General features: G+C 40.8%; 2 protein-coding genes across 2 annotated transcripts in view; one reads left to right on the top strand and one right to left on the bottom strand.

The window, feature by feature from the left end:
- Positions 1-17,704, top strand: part of arrb1 (arrestin, beta 1) — a 36,331-nt gene extending 18,627 nt beyond the window's left edge. Inside the window, exons 2-16 of the mRNA XM_048263929.1 lie at positions 3,070-3,100; positions 4,572-4,632; positions 4,984-5,028; positions 5,379-5,575; positions 7,261-7,320; positions 7,845-7,912; positions 8,605-8,740; positions 9,099-9,183; positions 9,263-9,335; positions 9,847-9,984; positions 11,565-11,648; positions 11,950-11,973; positions 12,535-12,605; positions 12,883-12,934; positions 15,803-17,704. Coding sequence (XP_048119886.1) covers positions 3,070-3,100; positions 4,572-4,632; positions 4,984-5,028; positions 5,379-5,575; positions 7,261-7,320; positions 7,845-7,912; positions 8,605-8,740; positions 9,099-9,183; positions 9,263-9,335; positions 9,847-9,984; positions 11,565-11,648; positions 11,950-11,973; positions 12,535-12,605; positions 12,883-12,934; positions 15,803-15,914 — 1,237 coding nt within the window. The 3' untranslated portion in view covers positions 15,915-17,704. The remainder of the gene's footprint in view (positions 1-3,069; positions 3,101-4,571; positions 4,633-4,983; positions 5,029-5,378; positions 5,576-7,260; positions 7,321-7,844; positions 7,913-8,604; positions 8,741-9,098; positions 9,184-9,262; positions 9,336-9,846; positions 9,985-11,564; positions 11,649-11,949; positions 11,974-12,534; positions 12,606-12,882; positions 12,935-15,802) is intronic.
- A 1,843-nt stretch (positions 17,705-19,547) lies between these two features.
- Positions 19,548-20,534, bottom strand: LOC125307890 (olfactory receptor 52K2-like). The gene has a single exon (XM_048264022.1). It carries the CDS (start codon positions 20,532-20,534, stop codon positions 19,548-19,550), a length of 987 nt encoding a protein of 328 aa, XP_048119979.1.
- Between the last annotated feature and the right edge of the window lie 1,631 nt (positions 20,535-22,165).

Genomic DNA, 22,165 nt, shown 5'->3' with positions numbered 1-22,165 from the left:
AAGCAACTATGCCCGAAAAAGAGCTGATCGAACCAAACAATGTCAAAGAGCTGTTTGAACCAATTAATGCCAATCAACATTTTCAATGAAAACTTTTAGTTTTTCATGAATTGGTGGCTACAGAGGCAGACTCAATTGAAAAAATATTGAAAACATATATAATGTCCGCAACACTGCTTTTGACTCCCAATTATTTAATGCAACGTTTCGACCCTGCTGGGTCTTCTTCAGGCAAAAACCAGCAGGGTCGAAACGTTGCATTAAATAATTGGGAGTCAAAAGCAGTGTTGCGGACATTATATTTTTCAATATTTTTTCAATTGAGTCTGATTTTTTCAATTGAGTATAGTTTTCTTTTGTCCTGCACCTGCCAGAAGGTGGGATGTGCACACTATAACTGTTTACAGAGGCAGACTAACATCATCTCTCTCCACCCTTACACTCCCCTGAGTCTGGTCCTCCACATTTGCTCTCAGTATTTACTCTCCTGTCTCTCCTTCTTTACCTCCTCCCTCCATCCTTATTCTCCTCTTCTCTCCTTCTTCCACCTCCCTCCAGCCTTGCTTGTCACTCTCTTGGTCCTCTCCTCTAGCTCTTCTCCTCTTCCTCTCTCCACCTGTACTACGTCTCCTCTTCCTCTCTCCACCTGTACCCCATCTCCTCTTCCTCTCTCCACCTGTACTACGTCTCCTCTTCCTCTCTCCACCTGTACCCCATCTCCTCTTCCTCTCTCCACCTGTACTCCGTCTCCTCTCCCTGTTTGGCTCAGTAGCTCTCTGTTGACAATTTGTCTTTCCTTGTCGTTCTCAGTGTTTTTGTTTGTTTTGCATCACTCTTTCTTATCACTCTTTCTCCATTCTACACACTGTGTGCAAATCATCTAATGCTTTTGCCAACTATGGCAACATATTAACATACAAACACACACACACACGCACACACACACACACGCACACACACACACATACACATCACTTAGACACTTTCTCTTCCTCTCAGTCTCTCTCTCTCTGTCTCTCTCAGAAGATGAGTGGTATGGGGGAGTGAAGTTATTATTGATAATTGCAAACGCATGGGCTACTTAAAGAGTAATGTGAGTTTCATTTCACAGTGCATCTCCATTAGTCTGCATTAGATGTATTGATTGTGTGCAGTTCATTAGCATTAGGAGGTTGCAACAGGTCTCATTAAAAATCAATCCAAGTTATTAAAAACATTCAACACATATTTATACATAATTGTAGTCACAACACATTTAATTTCTGAATTCTGGCAAGTAGCAACATGCTTTGCAGCTACAGTATATATATTGAGCGTTTGCAGCCATATATACTGAGCGTTTCTTTCTACGAACACTATGGGTATTTTTCCATCATCCCTTTCCTGGAGGGAATCGTCAGTCTCTGAGCTCTGTTAGAGTATGTGCATTTGTCGCCCTCCAAAAGCCTGCTGATTCCAGGCAAGCTGTTATTATGTTACCGGGAGGAGGTCAATTAAAATGGCACACTGGCCCCTCCCTGTGATTCTCTATTTAATAATGGCCACTCGTGGGACAGGCTACGCTCTCATGTTGCTGCAGGAGAAGGGGGTTTATCACTCCAGCAGATGCGGGCTCTTCAGGCTCTTCATGTGGAATGTGTTTGTGTTTGTGTGTGTATGTGTGTGTGTTTGTGTGTGTGTGTGTGTGTGTGTGTGTGTGTGTGTGTGTGTGTGTGTGTGTGTGAAAGGGGGGGTATTGAGATTACGAGAGAGAGGGAGTTATTGAGATTACGAGACAGAGAGAGAGAGAGAGAGAGAGAGAGAGAGTTAATGGATTTGTTTTGTGGTTACTGTGTGGATTTCTAAAGTTTGTGAGAGGGCTTGGTTTCCCGGTCATTACAAGCTATTACACACCATATAAATAAATTCTTATTCGCTTGTGCACTGCAGAGATGTTATTACCCTCTGATTCTTCTGGGAAACAAGCCTTACAAAGATTCAAAAATGATAATTTCCCTGGCTTGATATCTAGAGGATAGATGAGAACAATTGATATAATATTGTTATTATAATATTCTATTATGAAAATGTGCTTGGCAACCACTGTTGTTCTCTTTGCCATAGCAATACATCCTCATTATATTGACAGTCAATTTGTAATGGTTTCAGTCTGCCTCTGAGAGAAAGAGAGAAAGAAAGAGAGAGAGAGAGAGATCTCCACTCCACGCTGGTCAAGCAATCATTAAAAATAAAAGCATGCATTCTCTAACTTACTCGGTGTGCTTACTTAATTTCCAAAGTAAGTTTTTTATGTCACCTAAAAAGCACTCACTTTCTCAGGCTCTGACACGGTGAGTGCTTTATGGCTTCATTTGAGGCCTAGGCTCGTTTGGTGTGGGCTCTTGTCACTGTAACTGATGGCCCTGATTTGTAACGAGCCACTCTCGGATTTGGGATTGTTACAGTGCCACTGAAGCAGTAAATTTGCTCTGCTCCTTGGGGACTAGACCCAGTACCTTGCCCTAAAAGGGGGCCCGTGGCCCAGCTTATGCAGGAATGATGATGTCTGGACTGAGTTTTATTTTGTTTTGCTTCGTTTTGGCTTTCCTGGTACAAGCAGAGTGATTAATTGACTGTGCCCTTGGATATTGTCTTAGGACACTGTAGTCTGAGATAGCTGAAGTATTCAACTGATATATAGCTAGTGGTAGTATAGATAGTAGTATTTATCCTAACCCCTAATGTGCCCTAATGCACTTATAGCTACACTTAGAATGTTATTCCTTATTTGCAAATTGCTTTGGATGAAAACATCAGCTAAATTAATGTATGTAAATGTAAGTGTAGCTGAATATAAAACAATCTTGGCCTTGACCTGGAATAGGTCCTTTGGATCCATGCCAGGAGACAAGCTCATGATGGTAACATTAAGGTGTAGTCTGACATGAATGAGTACTGTGCTGTTATTGACCAGTTTACTGTCTGAAATGTTTGTTTATGTTTATGTTTATGGTATTTGGCAGACGCTTTTGTATACAGTGATGGCCTGTGGTCCCTTTTTATTTATTCTCTTCTCCTTTTGTTTTTCAGGGTGTTCAAGAAAGCAAGTCCCAATGGCAAGGTAATATTCTATTCTATTCTCATTTTGTGCTAATCTCTAAAGGTCAACAACCCTACTCTGACAGCAAGGTGAACTGAATTGCTCATGTAGAACACACAGCAAATGCTTAAGTGTCAAGTGATGGAAATGAAACAAGCCTGTATCAGGCACATTCCACTTGACCATCAAAACTACCCTTTCTAATTAAGCCCCCAACGATCTTGTGATTTGATCAATACCAGAGATCCAACACCGGCCCAGTAGCAGTTGCCTTTGTCAAAGTCAAGAGTTCTTGAAGAGGAGGGGAAAAGGGGAGACAAAGCGAGGACAGCAGCAGAGATGAGAGGAGAGGAGAGGTGAAGGGGAGGCAGAAGAGAGGAGAGAACAAGGGAAGATGGGGAGACAGAGGAGAGGAGAGGAGGAGAAGGGGAGAGGAGGAGAAGAGGAGGCAGAGGATTCAGTGTCCATTCACTTGATGATGAGCAGGGAGTGGGAGAGATGGCAGGGCTGCGTTCTCACACAGACGTCCTTGCATCTCCCAGGGACAGCCTGCTGACAGGTCGAAGCCATGATTGTTTGGACGCTGGTCAGCAAGTTGGCACGGCAATGAGCCGTCTCTGGGATTCACCGTGGGAATCGAGGACAGAGAGTCGAGTGCAGAGAAAGGCCGGACGTTGTGTAGCATCGTAGCGTTGTGTCGGGGCTCTCTGTGGCGGTCAGATCCGCTGCTTTAGAGGCCTGGCAGTGGGGGTCTGAGGCAGGGTACATCGGGGTCGCTGTAGAGGAAGTGGTCGTGAGGAGAATATGAAAGAGGCGTGTGTGTGTGAGACGTGTGTATGTGCATGCGCACACGTGTGTGTGTGTGTGTGTGTGTGTGTGTGTGTGTGCATGTGCATGTGTGCAAGGGTGCATGCATGACAAGGACTGAGCCAAAGACAGGAAATGTGTGTTTGCTTGTGTGTGTGTGTGTGTGTGTGTGTGTGTGTGTGTGTATGTGTGTTTTGGGGCTTTTGTGGCAAGTTTTTGTGCCTGCGTGTTTCTGTCTCCATGAGAATTAGTTTATGTGATAGTGTGTGTCTGCTTTTGGGTTAATTATGATGAGTTTCTGTGATTTGCAAGAGAAAAAAAGAGAGAGAAAAAATGTCAGCCTCTCCCTCTACGAGGTTACAGCCCTCACACCAAGGTCCTCCCGATAAATGAATGCTGTCTATAATGAGATACAGATGAGAAGGCCAGTTTGGGGGAGAGATTCCAAGCCCTGAATATTGAAGAACATTGAATCAGCCAGACGCATTATGCACTCAGCCAACTGAGCAGCCAGAGCTGAAATTAGGTGGGCTAAGGCTGAATAGCTAACACATTTCATCTCATCATTTGTCTATTTCAGCTATTTCCGTATGCAGAACATTTAGGAAAAGGGTAGAGAGGGTGTAGGGGGGCTAATCAGTGCCGTTCATTAATATTTGACATTTATGTTGTCTTTTTTTTTTAGCTCACAGTCTACCTTGGGAAGAGAGACTTTGTTGACCATGTGGACCTTGTGGAGCCAGTCGGTATGTGTACAAGCATGGTGTTTTCATTTGAAAAACTTTACACGTTTCCATCAAATCTGTGTGGAGGTGCCCGATCATCATCGTCTGATCATTTCAAACCCTTTTTTCTCTTTTTTTTCAAAAACAAGTTAAGTAAGCATGCTACACATGATAAAACGTTACAGTTTTTGCTTATTGCTCATTGCTCGTTATGTCAAAACTCTACACACAGCCAAATAAGACATAGCACTGGGAGATAAACAACTCACGTCTATGTCAAAATGAAACACATACAATCAAAACTCAGCAATCCTTTCTAAAAATGTAATTACTGTAAGTAAATTTGATTGTTTTTACCTTCTTCTCTTCCAGATGGTGTTGTTCTAATCGATCCAGAGTATTTAAAGGAGAGGAAAGGTACGAGAAAACGGATGAATAACCTTTATACAACATGATAAAACCCTTTATGTGACACCTGATGAATAACCTTTATACAACATATAAAAAACCTTTATGTGACATCTGATTAAGCTCTTATTCAGAGCTCTGGCAGTTGGCTCCTCACTCCATTCCTGTCATGCTTCCCAGAGTGTCACAGCAGCGTGACGGAGCGCCATGCTGTGCCAACCAATTTCCATATTAATTTAAGCTGGGATGTACTTATTCATATCATGTTCCATTATGAAAAGAATACTGACTTAAAGTACCAGCTTCTTATTCCTGTCTGCCCCCCCCCCCCCCCCCAACTCCACCCTGGATCTCTCCAGTGTTTGTAACGCTGACGTGTGCCTTCCGCTATGGCCGCGAGGATCTGGACGTTCTGGGCCTGACGTTCCGTAAGGACCTCTTCGTGGCCAACATCCAAGCGTTCCCGCCGGTGGCCGAGGAGAAGAAAAGTCTCACACGCCTGCAGGAGCGCCTCATCAAGAAGCTTGGGGAGCATGCGTACCCTTTCACCTTCGAGGTACTCTGCTCTCCCCTTTTGGTGTATGTTGATCTATACTAGAACTGACTCGGTTGTTTAAAAAACAGCACTCACTGATGCACTTATTCTTATTGTACTAGATCTTTTTTTTTTTAATTGTCCTAGAGTTGTTGAGAAAATTGCTTTAAAAAGCTCGAACTGTTAACCATGTTGTTAGTCGCTTTGGTTAAAAATGCGTCAGCCAAATGTAATGTAATGTAATGTAATGTACTGTAATCCATAAATTGGAGATAAAAGTAACTATAGTAAGGGGGCTGGTAAATAAACTAAGGTAGCATTCCTAAACTTTTTCCTTCAAGGTCCTCCTCAGTCCTGTCTCTCAAGCTGTTGGAACAGTATTTCATTCAAGTCTTGTGCTGAAGATTGATACTTTTATCATTTGTTTGATCTTTTTATTCTGAAGTTTCATACCAAGGTGACTCCCAATACTAATTGCTTTGCCAAAAGCGCCATGATTCTATTCAGCTGAACTCTTCAGAGACCCATCTTCAGTGAGAAATGTGTCTTAAGAAGTAAATGTGACCTAGATCTTAGCAGAGCCGGACAGTAACTGAGTACATTTACTTGAGTACAGTACTTGAGTACAATTTTGAAGGATCTTTACTTTACTCGAGTATCATTTTTGGGGAGCACTCATGACTTTACTCAAGTACATTTGAGAGGCAAATATTGTACTCTTTACTCCACTACATTTCTATCCATAACCGTGAGTACCCGTTACTTCTTCTAAAAAAAAGGAAAAAAGAAAAATCTCAGAAACCCTCAATTTGTTGTTTCCCTCTCAAACGTGATTGGATTGTGCAGGTGCCACCGATTGGGACAGCCTATCAGCAATCACCTTCAGCTTTCCGCCAAAGTCAACTCCATGGTCAGATTTAGATAAGAGACGAAACCATAGACGAAACAATGGATGAAGACGCAGCAGGTCCATCCCAGGAATGTGCCAACCCATGGCCCCACCTTGCCAGACTATTTCAATTTTCTGAACAAGTTAATGATAGTGTTCGCTCCAAGTTTTTCAATTACAAAATAGTATTTTGTATTTGAAATACGTATTTTAAATACATGTATTAGAAATACTGCCCATCCCTGGCAACATGGTAAAAAGATGAAAATGACTTGATTTTACTTTCAATTCCTTTTACATTCTCCAAGGTATTAACATTAACATTTTTCATAACTCCATGTAGGACGTTCCTGTACATAAATGTAAGCACTGTGGCAGTAGTAATGCAATATTTAGAAAATGTACTCTTGTACTCTTGATACTCAAGTACTTTTAAAAACAAGTACTTCAGTACTTTTACTTAAATAGACATCTGACTGTTGTACTTTTACTTGTACTTGAGTAAAATTTAGGTTATCTGTTATCTGCAAAGGTTATCTGTACTTTTACTCAAGTAATGAAGCTGTGTACTCTGTCCGCCTCTGGAGCTTAGCTTAGCTGAATTCTTTCCAGAACATTTCTGGACATTTGTGTGTTCAACTCTCGTAAATTCCTCTTTTGGTGTGAGTTAGAAACAGACATGAAAAGGTTTCCATTTCCAGAATTCCACAAAACAGCCTTCCATTTCAGAATGAAGGACCTCTCATGTGAGATGTGAGGTAGTCTTTCATCTGAACGCAGTACTGAATTTCATTTCATGTCGGTGCTCCACCCACAGATTCCTCCCAACCTGCCTTGCTCCGTCACCCTGCAGCCAGGCCCCGAGGACACAGGAAAGGTACTCAGATCAGCCCCGCGCACGCACACACACACATACACACACACACACACACACACACACACACACGCACACACACGCACCCACACACACACACACACACACACACACACACACACAAACACACATGTACAGTATACAAACACACACATACACATACACACACACACACACACACACACACACACACACACACACACACACGTATACATACATACATACATACATACATACACACACACGTATATACTGTACACACACACACGTATATACACACACAAACAAACACATACATGTATATATAGGCCTACACACATCCATACACAAACACGATGGCGCATGAAAGAAGCGCATGCTTTGCTCAACCTGTTAGCATGCTGGGTCACAGTAGCTGTGAAACACTGCAACGGCTCGTTGGAAGCTCTTTACTGAAGTGCCTCTCTCTCTCTCTCTCTCTCTCTCTCTCTCTCTCTCTCTCTCTCCCCACTCTCTCTCTCTTTGATATTCGGGTCTCTCTTGTTAAGGCCTGTGGGGTGGACTTTGAAGTCAAAGCCTTCTGTGCAGAGAACGTTGAGGAAAAAATCCACAAAAGGTACAGTCATCCTACGGTTCTGTCAGCCATGTGGAAGATATCACAGTATGTTACGCCACATTTAGCAAAGGGATTGTTACATGATGAATTCCCTCGACATCTGTCACACTATTAAGAGCATAAATATTATAGGTGCATGACTTACTTTTCAGAGAGAGAGAGAGAGAGAGAGAGAGATGGCAAAAAGGGAGAGAGACACAGATGGGCTGAGCTTGAATGTATGTGAATGAATGTAGGAAAATTACCCAGTAGGTTCTCTGCGTGTGTACAGCCTTGAGCCTTTATTTTAATTAGCATGTTAGCCACTCTAGTTTAGGGCTGATGCCATAATTTTTAAATGGGGGCGTGAAATGCTTCATGAGTGATTGCATGTTGTCCCATTTGCATTGGCCCTTGTGGACAGGACACCGTCATGTTTACGACTATGACATTTCGGGGGCTCTTGATCCATGACAGATTCTGTTTTGTCCAGCTGCGTTATACATCCTTATAATGACGCCAGTAGGCATGAGGCACACACAGACGAAATGCCCATACAGCATAAGCCAATCCAGCACCAAAGCACTAACTTTACTTATAGTTAAAAGCTGGAATATAACAGAATTTTAACTCACCTTCTGAAAACAGCTTTGTTTGTAGTGCTGTAATCTTAAAGTACCTGGAGTTTGACAGCACTTCTGTGTGTGCCGCAGGAACTCTGTGCGCCTCGTTATCAGGAAGGTCCAGTACGCCCCGGAGAAGCCAGGTCCACAGCCCATGGCCGAGACAACGCGGCAGTTCCTCATGTCCGACAAGCCTCTTCACCTGGAGGCCTCTCTGGATAAGGAGGTAGGAAGCCCCCTGCTGGGTGATTGAGGGAATAGCATCTCACATTCCATGCATACTGTATGCATTTAAACAGTTTAGGCTACATCATTCGCAAGTACATTGGAAGTGGAAGTGCATTTTCTTTCGAATGAAACTATTTGCAGACTAATTTTGTGGAAATGATAAAGAGATACATTTTCTGATGTACTCTATGGCTGTGACACTTCATACACTACACATGTGCATATTTATTAATTTATTAATTTATTAATTAATGTTTAATGTCTGAAAGAACCATAATCCTATGAATTATTCATATTAAAGCAGTCATATGAGATATGATCAAAGGCCTTATTCATTCCATATGATTTCCCCATAGATTTATTACCATGGCGAGCCCATTAGTGTCAATGTTCATGTCACCAACAACACTAACAAGACAGTAAAGAAGATGAAGATTTCAGGTATTTTACTCTTCATGAATACAGTATATTCTTGTTTAAAAATGGCAATGTCGTCTGACTAAGCTTGTTTTCCCCTCAGTACGTCAGTATGCAGATATATGCCTGTTCAACACTGCCCAGTACAAGTGCCCAGTTGCAACAGAAGAGTCAGAGTAAGTACAAAAGCAAAGCCACAGACAGACAGGCAACTCAGTTGATTCAACAAAAATATCTGCAAGAGAACATATCTATATTGATATACTGAAATGCCTCAAATGAAAATGTGAATGTACTGTTAAACTGTTACTAAAACTGGATAACACTTTGCTTGACAGTATCGACATAAGAGTGACATGACACTGTCATGAACACATGACACTATCATGACACATGAACCCTAACCCTAATCCTACCTCTAACCCTAATCCTAATCCTAACCCTAACCCTATTCCTTACCCTATGACAAAAAACGAATGACACTTAATGACGGAAGCGTTATATCATAAACGTTTATGACTTGTTTATGACACGTTCATGACAGTGTCATGTCACTCTTATGTCGACACTGTCAAGTAAAGTGTTACCAAAATGGGTATGATCTCATACAACTTCAACGTGTTGTATGAGCTTATACAATGATGTCATACAACGTCCTACAGTATCCTTTTTTCTTTTGTCTCTCAGTGACATAGTTGCCCCAAGTGCCACGTTCTGTAAGGTCTACACCCTCACCCCCTTCCTGGCCAATAACCGGGAGAAGAGAGGCCTGGCGCTGGACGGCAAGCTAAAGCACGAGGACACAAACCTGGCCTCCAGCACGCTGTGAGTACTGAGCACGCTCAGTCCTTACAGGAACACATACAACTTTTTGGAGAAATTAGCTTGGGAAATTGTCATCTACCCCAGAGTTATATAAGAGGGTAAATACCCTTCTCTTCACTGTTAGCCTAGCTTAGCATGCTGGAAGTGGATTCAACCAGTTAGCTTATAGCTCCCTTTTAGCTCATACATTTTACCTTGTGTCTTTTATGTTTTCTTTTTAATTAATCTTTATTTTTAAATGATTTTACCTTGTGAGTTTTATATTTAGTTTTTTATTATGATCTTTACTAACTATTTGACTATTTCCCTATAGGGCAATTCCATGGAAAATTATGTTTTTTGTAACATCCATAACGCCAATAAAATGTGATGGTATGGTATGATGTGAATGATTACATGACATTTGAGGATTTGCTAGTTTTGGCTGAAGAATGTACATGAGAAAAAATGCACAAAAATTGAATGTTATCATTCACATCATACAAATGCCAATGCATTTCACTGGCGTTATGGATGTGACAAAAAGTCAATTTTCCGTGGAATTGCCCTATACTAACTTTGACTATTGCCCTTCTATGCTTTTATTTGCTACTACTGTTTGCTTTTATAAATATGCTATATAAATAAACGTGACTTGACTTGTCTTGACTTGACTTGACTATAGACTAGCTGTCCCAAAACGTGTACATGGTTATGCAGGATGTTAAACTTGTAAATGTTTATCCATTTGTTTTAGATAGATAGATAGATAGATAGATAGATAGATAGATAGATAGATACTTTATTGATCCCCAGGGGAAATTCAAGGTCTCCGCAGAATACAGACAACACAAACACATTCTTTAACAGCAGAAAGAGTAATTAAAATATATAATATAAAAACACAACTAAGCAATAAGGACAGTAGAAGATAAAGAATATGCTAAATATACTAAAATACAAATTATACTAACTAAACTTAAATACAATATATAAAAATATACTAAAATACAAATTACAAAAATACAAATTATACTAACACTTAATCTAAATCAATTCTAAAAACAGTATCCACATAGTGGTGATTAATCAATCAGAGGCACTTGCAATGACTGAGGCAGGGACTGAGCCTGTGATTCTCTGTGCATAGTAAGGTATGGTAAGGTGCTCTAAGGTGCTCTGTGTGAATGAGTGTCATGGTGGTAGTGCAATGGTGATAGTGGTCATGGTGATAGTGCAAGTGAGTAAGTCCAACAGTGCAACAATGCAAAAATAAAGTAAAGTAAAGTCTATATATCTATATATTTAACTATTTAAGAAAATGTATAAGTGTGGCCACAGTTCGGCTGTGGCATGGAGGGAGGGGGGGGGGGGGGTTATGCATATGTGCTAATATAGCACGCAAACAGTGAGGCATAAAGACAGTGGTAAAAGTGGCTAGTGGACAGACAGTACCAAACATGGAGGGGGTGAAGAGGCAGACAGACTATGCAGACTATGCATGTTTTGCCTGTTATCATGCTCCCATATATATATATATATAATAGTAATAATACTAATAGTATGTTGTACATCTAAATGTATGCTATCACTCTGGTCAGGTTAAGAGAAGGGGCCAACAAGGAGATCCTGGGTATCATTGTCTCCTACAAGGTCAAAGTGAAGCTGGTGGTGTCTAGAGGCGGGTAGGTGCATCTTAGTGTTTCTTTGTGTTGTTTGTTGTTGGTATGTTTTTTTTTACCCTTCAGATATTTTCAACACTATTTTGGATAGTGTGTGCACACAGGATGAGTCAGAATGTTTTGGTGTTAATCACAGTGATGTTATGAGAACTAAGCTACTTTAGCTCTTCTGACAAAGACGCTTTTTTTCCATGGCCTAATATGTGCTGTTTATTAATGTTTTATTTGATATGATGTGTGTCACTGAATTGGTGTTGCAAAACATCCCTACAGGATCTTAAACTGATGTGTTTTATATTTTCAGTCTTCTGGGAGATCTCGCCTCAAGGTAGAACCTTTGCTTATTATAATTTACATTTACATGTCTTCATTTAGCCGACGCTTTTATCCAAAGCGACTTACGGAAATGAGGAATAACATTCAGGCTGCAATGCAGAGGAGACCTTAGGCAGCAATTAGTACTAAATAAATCAATACTATTACCAGATCATGAGAGTGCAGAACATTTTAGTACTAATCAAAGAATAGTTAAAGGTGACAGATGCAAAAGCCTCTAAATGCCACCTACGTAAAATGAGATAAAGATGGTGAGTGAATGCTCTCCTCACATAGTATACGTTAATCAAATAATTTAACTTCAAAACACACCAAATAACACTCTCTTCCTGGTCTGAAATATCGATTTCTATGCAAAAACCTATAGGAACCGGATTTTAAATGCTCATTTAAAAGAAATGTGGTCAGACGGATTTAGAGGGTTTTGCATCTGAACTCTTCAGTTGAAGGTGACAGTGGTAGAAAAACAAGGAGACAGAGGAGGGAAGAAAGGGAAGTAAATGATAAGTGCAGGTTATAATTGCATTCATCAACTGGGCACCATACTTTACAGTGATGTTGCTGTGGAGCTGCCTTTCACGTTAATGCATCCAAAACCGATTGAGGAATCTTCATACAGAGATGGTACGTCCCCTGGTTATGAGTCTCCCAGTCCTCTTCTCCCTGTGTCTCTTTACACTGATACCAACTCACCACTCCAAAACTACTTATCTATCTATCTATCTATCTATCTATCTATCTATCTCTCTATCTATCTATCTATCTATTTATTTATCTATCTATCTGTCTATCTATCTATCAACACTGTAGATTTATAAAGGAAGTCTACATGCAGCAAACTTCCAAAGCTTTTTGTTCTTCGCTTGAAATTCTCTGTGCATGTGTTCTGTGTCCACCACAGCTCCCGAGAGCGACGCGCCCATCGACACCAACCTGATTGAATTCGACACAAAGTAAGAGCCTGCGCCACTGCCTCTACTGTTGTTTTGCCTCCCCTCCTTTTAGTCTTTATGGAATTTGCACAGGAGCTGTGGCTGCACTGAACACCCCATTAATAATGCATTGGGCTACTTCCCCATGCTCCGGCTCCCCTGCCTGCCACACCTCTACACCAAGCACAGCAGTAACAGCACACACACACACCACACACACACATTAACGCATACACACGCATGCACGCACGCTCACACACACACACTCATGCACGCATGCACACACACACACACACACACACAGATGCACACACTCACAGACGCACACACAGACACACAAACACGTACAATTTCTCCCTTTCTCTCTCTCTCTCTCTCTCTCTCTCTCTTCTCTCTCTCTCACACACACACACTTACAAACACACACACATACACACAATCACACACACACACACACACATAGATGCACACACTCTCAGATGCCCACACACACACCCACACCCACACACACACACACACACACACACACCCACATTAACCAGCCACATAAGCCCAATTATGAATAATTCAGCCTCCGCTACTTCCTGCTCACATTTTATGGTCTCCATCCGACTTGGGCCCCCTGCTCTCTGTCTCCCAGCCCTTACCCTGGCCTGCATACATTAGTAAGGGCAAATGAGAGGGATAGAGGGTGACTGTGTGTCTGCTCTCATTGCCCTGTAAGCTACAAAGACACTGTAGGACAGATGATGACAAGTGACACTGTACCTATAAGCCCTGTTTACACAGTTACAATACACCTACTGTATAAACCCTCCATTAGAACTAGGCAACCTATAGTCTATGACCATTGGAAACCCTTGACATTGAATGATTCCAGCTATTTGTGGACATTGATTTAGACCTCGATCAAAATGTGTCAGTCTATTTAGGCATATTACAGTAAAATAAAAGTTCCTTGGGTGTGCGATTTTTACTTCAATTTGATGGCAGTTTTGATTTGTTTGAAAAAACACATTTTTTTTGTTGAGCCTGCATCCAAAAATAATTTGATTCCAGTTGCTGTCAGCATGTTTCAGTAAAGTGTATCTTGGACGAAGTACAACCACTCCACATTACAGTAATATACTGCAGTGTATTCTCATAGTGGCTGTTTGCATATACAGTGTCGTCTCAGGTGAGTAAGTTCAGGTAAAGTCAGGAGTAGGCCAAAAAGGAGCCAAAGATAAGAGTGCTGAACAAGCTAAAGTCACAACTCTCATATTTTTTCATATTTTTGAAGAATTGTAGTCTTTCAATAACTGCTGCAGATGGTTTCATATTAATTTGATGGCTGTTGTGCCAAGAAGAATTCTTCTACTGCAGGTTAAATATATGGTGGATGCTGTACGATGTAACGATATAACGATAAGCTAAATTTATGTTTTTTAGCAGACTCTTTTGTCCAAAGCAATTTACATTATATTTTAACCAAACAACAAACAAAACATACCAGAGAGGTAGCTCACTCCTCCTCTCAGTGCTCAGTGAGAAACTCCACACAGTGTTTTGTTATAGTTTGGGGGACAGACTGCCCCCACTTTGTTTGTTTCCAGTTTACAGAGCCAGCACTGTGGAAGAAAACCATTTTTTTTTTTACATTTTTTCTCAGAGAATGGAGAGCGGATCATGAAGAGATATTCGCTGAATGTTACATTTAGGGCTTTGAACACCAGCGCATGGCGTACAACTCGTTTTCCACCCGCGTAAAGTTTAATTCGGTATTTTGCATGTTTATTTTTTAAACAATGTGCCCAGGGGTGTGGCAATTAACAACCTTAGGGAGGGGCCTGGCGCATTGTCTAAAAATCGCTATTGTACACATGGTCAGAAGTCTATGGCGAGTTGTTTATATGTTATTTTAGGAGTGCATTGTCAACAGTCATATTGGCAGGTGCACGCACCATCCTTCTATCATTCATGAACGCACACCAGTGCACGTCCATGCAAAACATTACAAATTGCACGATTACAATGGGAAACATAATTAGAATAAAGATATTACGAAAGACTGTAATATCTCATGATGAGTAGTTATTTACCATCATTTGCAAATTGGTAATGACGGTTAAAAGTGATTAGGGGAGAGGCGAGAGACACGTATGGAGCACAGCTGAAGACGCACTGTCACAAGATATAAGCAACTCCTCTGCAGGATAAATGTTGTTTTATTCAGTCATTTGAGCAATATTAGAGTAAGTGCTGCTTTTTCCAGCCTATGTTTTCGATGGTAACCCATTAGTCAATAGTGAAAGTAACTGCATATAACTGTCTTGTCGTTGACTGACACCTTGGTGAAGTTAGTTTCACTTTACCAATGAGATCAAATAATAGACGAGTGCAAATGTGTGAAGGCTATGCTAGGTTTTAGTAAAGCATGGTTTAGGAATGACTATTCCATATGGTCTCGCAAGCAGCCTCCTTCAAATGGTTGAATGCCAAAATACCGATGCATTTATTTGACACATCGCGCTTTGCGCCGTTAAAGGGAATGACAGATGTCATTCTCATTGGTTTAAATGATGTTACGCCCTAAACACACCCATATGACTGATTAAAAAACCTAGGAACACCTTGTTGCGCTATGCGCTCCACGTTTGATAACGAAACCCCTCCCAATGTGAACTGGACATCCTACTAAATTTGAATAAACTTTTGACGAGTGATAATGCACTTTAGAATGTCATGATAGGGCCCAAAGTGTTAAATGTTATAAATAGCTTACCCTACCTTTAAGACCAGTGATTAGGGGTTAAGTCACAGCAAATGTGAGTTTACCGTCCAGACTGATTTTAAATGTTTGATGAGGCTTAGTATAGTGACCCTCTCTCTTTCTGGCTCTCTCCACAGCGACGATGACATCATCTTCGAGGACTTTGCGCGGCAGCGGCTCATTGGGGTGAAAGACGACAAGGAGGAAGAAGACGAGGGAACAGACTCGCCCCGGCTGAACGACAGATAAGCGCCGAGCGTGGCGGCGTGTTGCGGCTCTTCTCCTGAGGCGGTGGTGTTGCTTTTCCCCAGGCTTTATCGACAGCCCCATCGGCTATATGAACCTGGAGCTAGGAAGACCCTTTTTCGATGAAACAGAGAGAGAGAAGGAGAGAGGGAGAGGAAAAACAAACAAACACACACACACACTCAGTGGTGCCGCCGCCGTGTTTCTTGTTCACATTCGTCTTTCCATACAGCCGGGACAAGTGTTAGAAAACTAAACCTCTACATGTTAGGTGCTTGTGTGACCTAGTCATCAGTGTTGGCAGAAGTAAGGGAGATAGAGAGAAAGAAAGAGAGAGGGAGAGAGAGAGAGAGAGATAGATAGAGAAAGATTTCTGTGCATAGGCTACTTTAGGGCCACTTTCTGGGCACCTAGGATTTCCTATAAAGTTCACTCAAACTGAGGTTGAGCATTTGTCACCGTGGCTAAATCTAGCTTTGGCTAAATCTAGCTTGAGTGAAAGCATGCCTTGAAATAAACATCACTTTGTAATACAAGTTTTTTTTTATGTTTTGTTAGGTTTGTTTTGGTTTGTTTTTTGTTGCATTTTTTGTATTAGTAGGAATGAGCAAATACACAACTCGGTATTGATAATATATTTACTGTATCATATATGTACTTCTCTTTCCGTATGTAACTGGGATCGTTATCACCATGACTACTGCCAAATTCAGTATGAGCTGCCGAATGCACCTTCCATCAGGGAAAACTCCTATGTGTACAAATGTAGGGGGTAAGGGGAGAATTTGGAGAATTATTTACTTGTAAACATATAGATATATATAAATAAGACAAGACATGTTGGTAGTAACTGTTTGATAATCCAGAGAGAGATGTTGTTTTGAGACTGTTCTATACCCTGCTTTGTGGAAAAACCTTTCCAGTAGTAGCACTGATATGCAGAAATGGCATAAATCCTGTATTCACATCATAAACACATAAAGTACAATCAGAATGTCATGTCTCCTTTGCCAAACTACCATCCAGTGTCACTTTATTTAAAAATACAAAAACAAGAGTAAAAGAAAAACTTAATATACATATGAACACCATCCATTTCTGAAACACCTGATTCATATGGACATAAAATGGCCAAATATGTAATCAGACAGAAGTAGTTTTACCTCTATATAGCTTTTCTAAAAAAGCAAGAGAAATCCTGTCTCCAGCGTGGTGGTTTTGTTCCCAATCCTCCAGGCTAACCCTGCGTCGTAGAGAGAGGAAAGAGCCTTACGAAACACTGAAATGAAACTATATATTATACCTACAAAGAAAAGAGGTGGCCTTGTTATCTTGCATGAGACGTCAATACTTTGTATGTTTTTTGTGAATGGGATTCATGCTTTTCCGATATCACTTTTTAATTTTTTTTGTAAAAGTTTTACTACCATAGTACAAAATGGTAGTCTAATCATGATTAGATATTCCGACGTATCACCAGGTTATTTGGACATGCTGCTCTGGTCGAAAATTCTCCTGCTCCCTTTTGTTCACTGTGTTAAAGTCATATTGACTGTGAGTCATTCCAACCATTCAAAATGAATTTAAATAATAGATTATGACATTATGAGAGGGGCTATTGAGTATTTATTGACAAATTAATATTATTGACCATTACACTGACATTATTATTATTATTATTATTATTATTATTATTATTATTATTATTATTATTATCTATACAAGTTTCAGGTGAGGGTGTAAAAGATATTATGTTCAGCTGTATCTTTATTAATAAAAATGTGTCTATCCTGTACTTTTTCGTGGTCTAACATTTTTTTTTTTCTGAGTGCAAAATTCCTCTTGGACATAACACACATTAGCCCCAGCACTAATCATTCAGACTGCACAGTGGAAATTATTCTCTCGGCACGAGATCAGACAGAGAGGGTACAACGAATCATTTCATTTTTAATTGCTTCCCACTTTGCAGTGCTGACACTGACTGCCTCAGGTTGCCGTGACTACCACTAGACTCCTTGGTGACCAATTAAATCTTTCCTTTGTACTCATTTGTCTTTTTTTGTCCGGCTGTAATTTAATTGGCCACTGACCTGTTAAAGGTTGTCGTCCCACTGGATGCCAGTGTTCAGTGGGGAGCCTCTCTGCAGTCCACACTAATGTATGGTGTTGACAAAATACTGATAAACAATAGCTTTGAATTACCAGCGCAGCAGTGAGCTTGTTAACTAGAGCATCTCCTCACACAAACAGGACACAGCAATCACATGGGTGTGGTTAGAGTACACACAGGAAACACAGTCATATCATGTGTGTTGAGTGGAGTTTGAGTTGGCTAAAGTTTAATGATTAGATTAGATTAGATCCAACATTATTGTCATTGTGCAGAGTACAAGTACGGAGCCAGTGAAATACACAAGCACACACAAGAGTGACAGCAACTACTTGGGCTTCCATGTCCGCCGCCACATAATGGCCAAAGATTATTTGCCATTTAGCAGAGTATCTTACTTCCATGGTGACTTACAGTGAACTCATAAAAGCAATAACTGTACAAGTCAAGTCAAGTGAAGTTTATTTGTATAACGCATTTCATACACAGAGGTCATTCAATGTGCTTTACATAAACAAAAGCAAACAGTAATAACAAATAAAAGCATAGAAGGGCAATATAGTCAAAAAATAGTTCAAAAGGTAAAGATCATAATAAAAACATAAAACACACAAGGTAAAATCATTTAAAAATAAAGACTAATTAATAAGGAGTACAGTCATTAGATACAAGGGACAGTCCCTCTGAAGCAGCTTATATAATACAATAATATATATATATATTAATATAATATGTATTATTAGTAACCTATCTCCCTCACATATCTTTTCATGTGTGTGTATCTATATGATTATTTCTCTTGTTCTCAGCATTTATGTTGTAACCATGAAACCCCTCATGCAGGACAGATGAGCACAGCTTCACAAGTCCAAATTACAAAAGACAATCCTACTAAGAATGGACTTGTGAGGTGTATCAATAGACCAGGAGAGATCCTTTAGTTCCTTCTACTTGGCTCCTTAGGTGGAGTGAGCTAACCCTCTTAGTTGTAAATGGAAAGATATTGGTGATGTGTCGATATGTCCAATATGAAGATATTAAAGAAATATTCTCTGATAATTAACTCAAAAGATGTAACTTTCAAAGGATACAGCTGTCGGAAAGGGGGTCAACTGGTTCTTCCTCTCAAAAGTAATTTATTTCCTCCAGTTTTGACATCAATTTAAGTATGTTGCAGCTGAAACGGAATGAAACACATCTGACCTGATCTACTAGTGTACAACATCAGATCAGTCAGTATCTAGACATAGATATCCACAATCAGGTTGTACAGTATATCAATGGATTTTGTGATGATCTCAAAGTGCAATGATGGAACAGAGTGAGGAGACATTATGTTTTATACATACAGTATATAGACATACATTTCAAATAGTTATAACAATCTCAAAATATTAAACTCAAGAGACGTCATGTTATATACACCCATTTCAAATAGTTTTAACAATCTCAACATATTAAACTCAAAAGATCTCAGTCTGATCTCAGTCTGTCATCTCTGTATAGCAACATACAGTCTATTGTCACTTTTTCACAGATGACACTTGTAACACAAACACTTTGTTGAGCTGCTGGACCTTGAACATTCTCAATATCGCGTGCCTAATTTCTTTAGTCCTCACCCCGTAGATAACAGGGTTAACACTGGCAGGGAAGATGATATAGAGCAACCCCAGAAAGGTGTTAACGTCCACAGGTATGGGGATGGGCAGGTTGTGTGACAGGAATGTCACGCTGCCCACCAGGTAAAAGCTCATCATCACCATCAGGTGAGTACCGCAGGTGTGAAAAGCTTTCCACCTGTCCTCCCCTGCTGCTGCCCTCAGAACAACGTACAGGATGTTGACGTAAGAGAAGAAGATGAGTGATGTGTCGACGCCGACAAAACACACGATGACGGCCAGCCCCATGGCTTTGTTCTTGTCAGTGTTGCTACACGCTAGGCTAACGAGGGCCATGTGGTCGCAGTAACAGTGGTTGATGACGTTCGAGTCGCAAAACGACAAGGGCAGCACCAGGCCGATCAGCGTTAGCATGACGGCCCCACTGCGGACGAGCGTGAAGACGAGCAGCTTGGCAAACAGCGTGCCGTTGACGATCTCCACGTAGCGCAGCGGGAGACAAATGGCCACGTAGCGGTCCAGCGCCATGGCCAGCAGAATGGTGGACTCTACGGACGAGAAGAAGTGCGTGATGAACATCTGCGTCAAACACCCAGCCAGCGTGATCTCACTCAGGTCAAACAAAAAGCCCAGCAGCATCTTGGGAATGATTGCTGTTGGGACCACGATGTCGACAACGGCCAGTGCTGAGACCAGGATGTACATGGGGCTGTGGAGGCTCTCGGTGGTGCGGATGACGTAGAGCAAGAGGGAGTTAGCTGCTAAGATGAGCAGGTAACTCAAAAGGAAGGGTGCCGTGTACCACTGCCTATGTTTGTAGGTCTCTGGGAAGCCAACAAAAACGAACACCGTGTGTGAAACATTGGCTCTTTCAGCTTCCACCATCATGGCACATGAACTGTCCTGACGGTTCTCCCTGAAGGTTTCACAATAACGTGCATCAGGAAACTTCTTATCTCCAGTAAAGGAAATACATGATCACACATGGTCATGAGTCACAGCAAACAAAGCATATATTACAGCAAGCAAATCAATACACTATTGTTTATGTACATCTGTGTGGACCACCTTTTTGATATTAAAAGTCAGACATTACAGAACTGAAGCTGTTATACAGTACCTGTCTGTGATTTTCTGTTTCTTTGACCTCTCTGCTAGTGTGGTCATTTGTCCAGTGACCACAGGCCAGTGTGGAAGATTCAGTCTTTCCAGGCATGCGGTATATAAAGAGTTGGTAGTTGATCTCTGTGGACCACTTATACTTATTTTCTGTGTTTTTCTCCCTTTATGTTCCATTGATTCCATTGAACCTCCAGGGACCGAGTTCACAATTATGTATTAGCTTGCTGTTAAATGCAAAATCTGTTGAAATACGCATTATACGTGCTAATGTAGCTTACAATAATAAAAGTTTGTCATTTTTTGCAGATCAATTCCTTTGAAATTCACAAATACATTAGTGAATTGTTCATGTTTCAACAGCAGCTAATTTAACCAAGCCAGTTTACAAATGAAACTAAGACAAAAACTTGTTATGCCATGGGGCCAATTAAGGGTCGAACTCTCTCCAGTAGGAAATGTGTGGAAAAGCCATTACAGCAAACTCTCCAAACTCCCCGCTCACCCAGGCCTCACTGACCAGTAATTAGCTGTGTTAATTACAGTAGCAACACAAAAACAACATTCAAATGCTATATTATGGACTTAGATGTCCATGGATGGGATGGTGATGGTAAATGGACTGCATTCAATGTCCCTATGATACTGTTTGACTGGAGACTTTGCCTGTCATCCAGATAAGGGCCGTATGAATCTCTCCAAGAAAGCATATGCAAGCTGAATTGGGGCAAGACTGTGAAACATGATCAAATAAAAATATAGTAGCAAACCATGACTGCAAGAACAGATGTCTTTGCATTCTATCGCTATCTGTACTTTCTCTAACACGGTCAAGTCCTTTGCTGCCCTGCCCATGAGCTCCTGTCGCTACATCAATCAGGAACTATTTTGCATCATGGATGGAGCTGTGGCAAACGGGTTAGAGGCAAACACGTTAGAGCAAACTCCAGGGGAATGAACCGGATCAGAGTGTACTACTGAAGCATGGCTATGACTGCAAAGGGACCAATTACCAACCCATTTAATTAGCATTGGGGGACGTCTGCATTTGGGTGGCCAGTTATCAGCATTAACAATAGCAATTAGATTTGTGATGTTATTGTACAAATCAGAGAGGTGAGGTGTGGCGACTGGTATGCCACTTAAATTGTTTTGAATGTAGTAGTGTAGTTGTAATGGAAACAGTAGTGTGACATTTTTCGGTTACACTTTACTTGAAGGTACGTATCTACATAAGAGTGACATGAGACTGTCATGAATGTGTCATAAACATTATAAACAAGTCATAAACGTTTATGACATAACGCTTCTGTCATTCGGTTCGATAAGCGTCATTCGTTTTTTGACAAGTTAGGGTTAGTGTTAGGATTATTGTCATGTCACTCTTATGTAGATACCTT

This window comes from Alosa alosa, chromosome 15 (genome assembly GCF_017589495.1).
Source record: "Alosa alosa isolate M-15738 ecotype Scorff River chromosome 15, AALO_Geno_1.1, whole genome shotgun sequence".
Classification (NCBI taxonomy): domain Eukaryota; kingdom Metazoa; phylum Chordata; class Actinopteri; order Clupeiformes; family Clupeidae; genus Alosa; species Alosa alosa.
This window is presented reverse-complemented; position numbering and strand designations above follow the sequence as displayed.

Excerpts from the sequence above, each read along its gene's own strand:
- LOC125307890 (XM_048264022.1), bottom strand. The coding sequence starts at position 20,534 with ATGATGGTGGAAGCTGAAAGAGCCAATGTTTCACACACGGTGTTCGTT.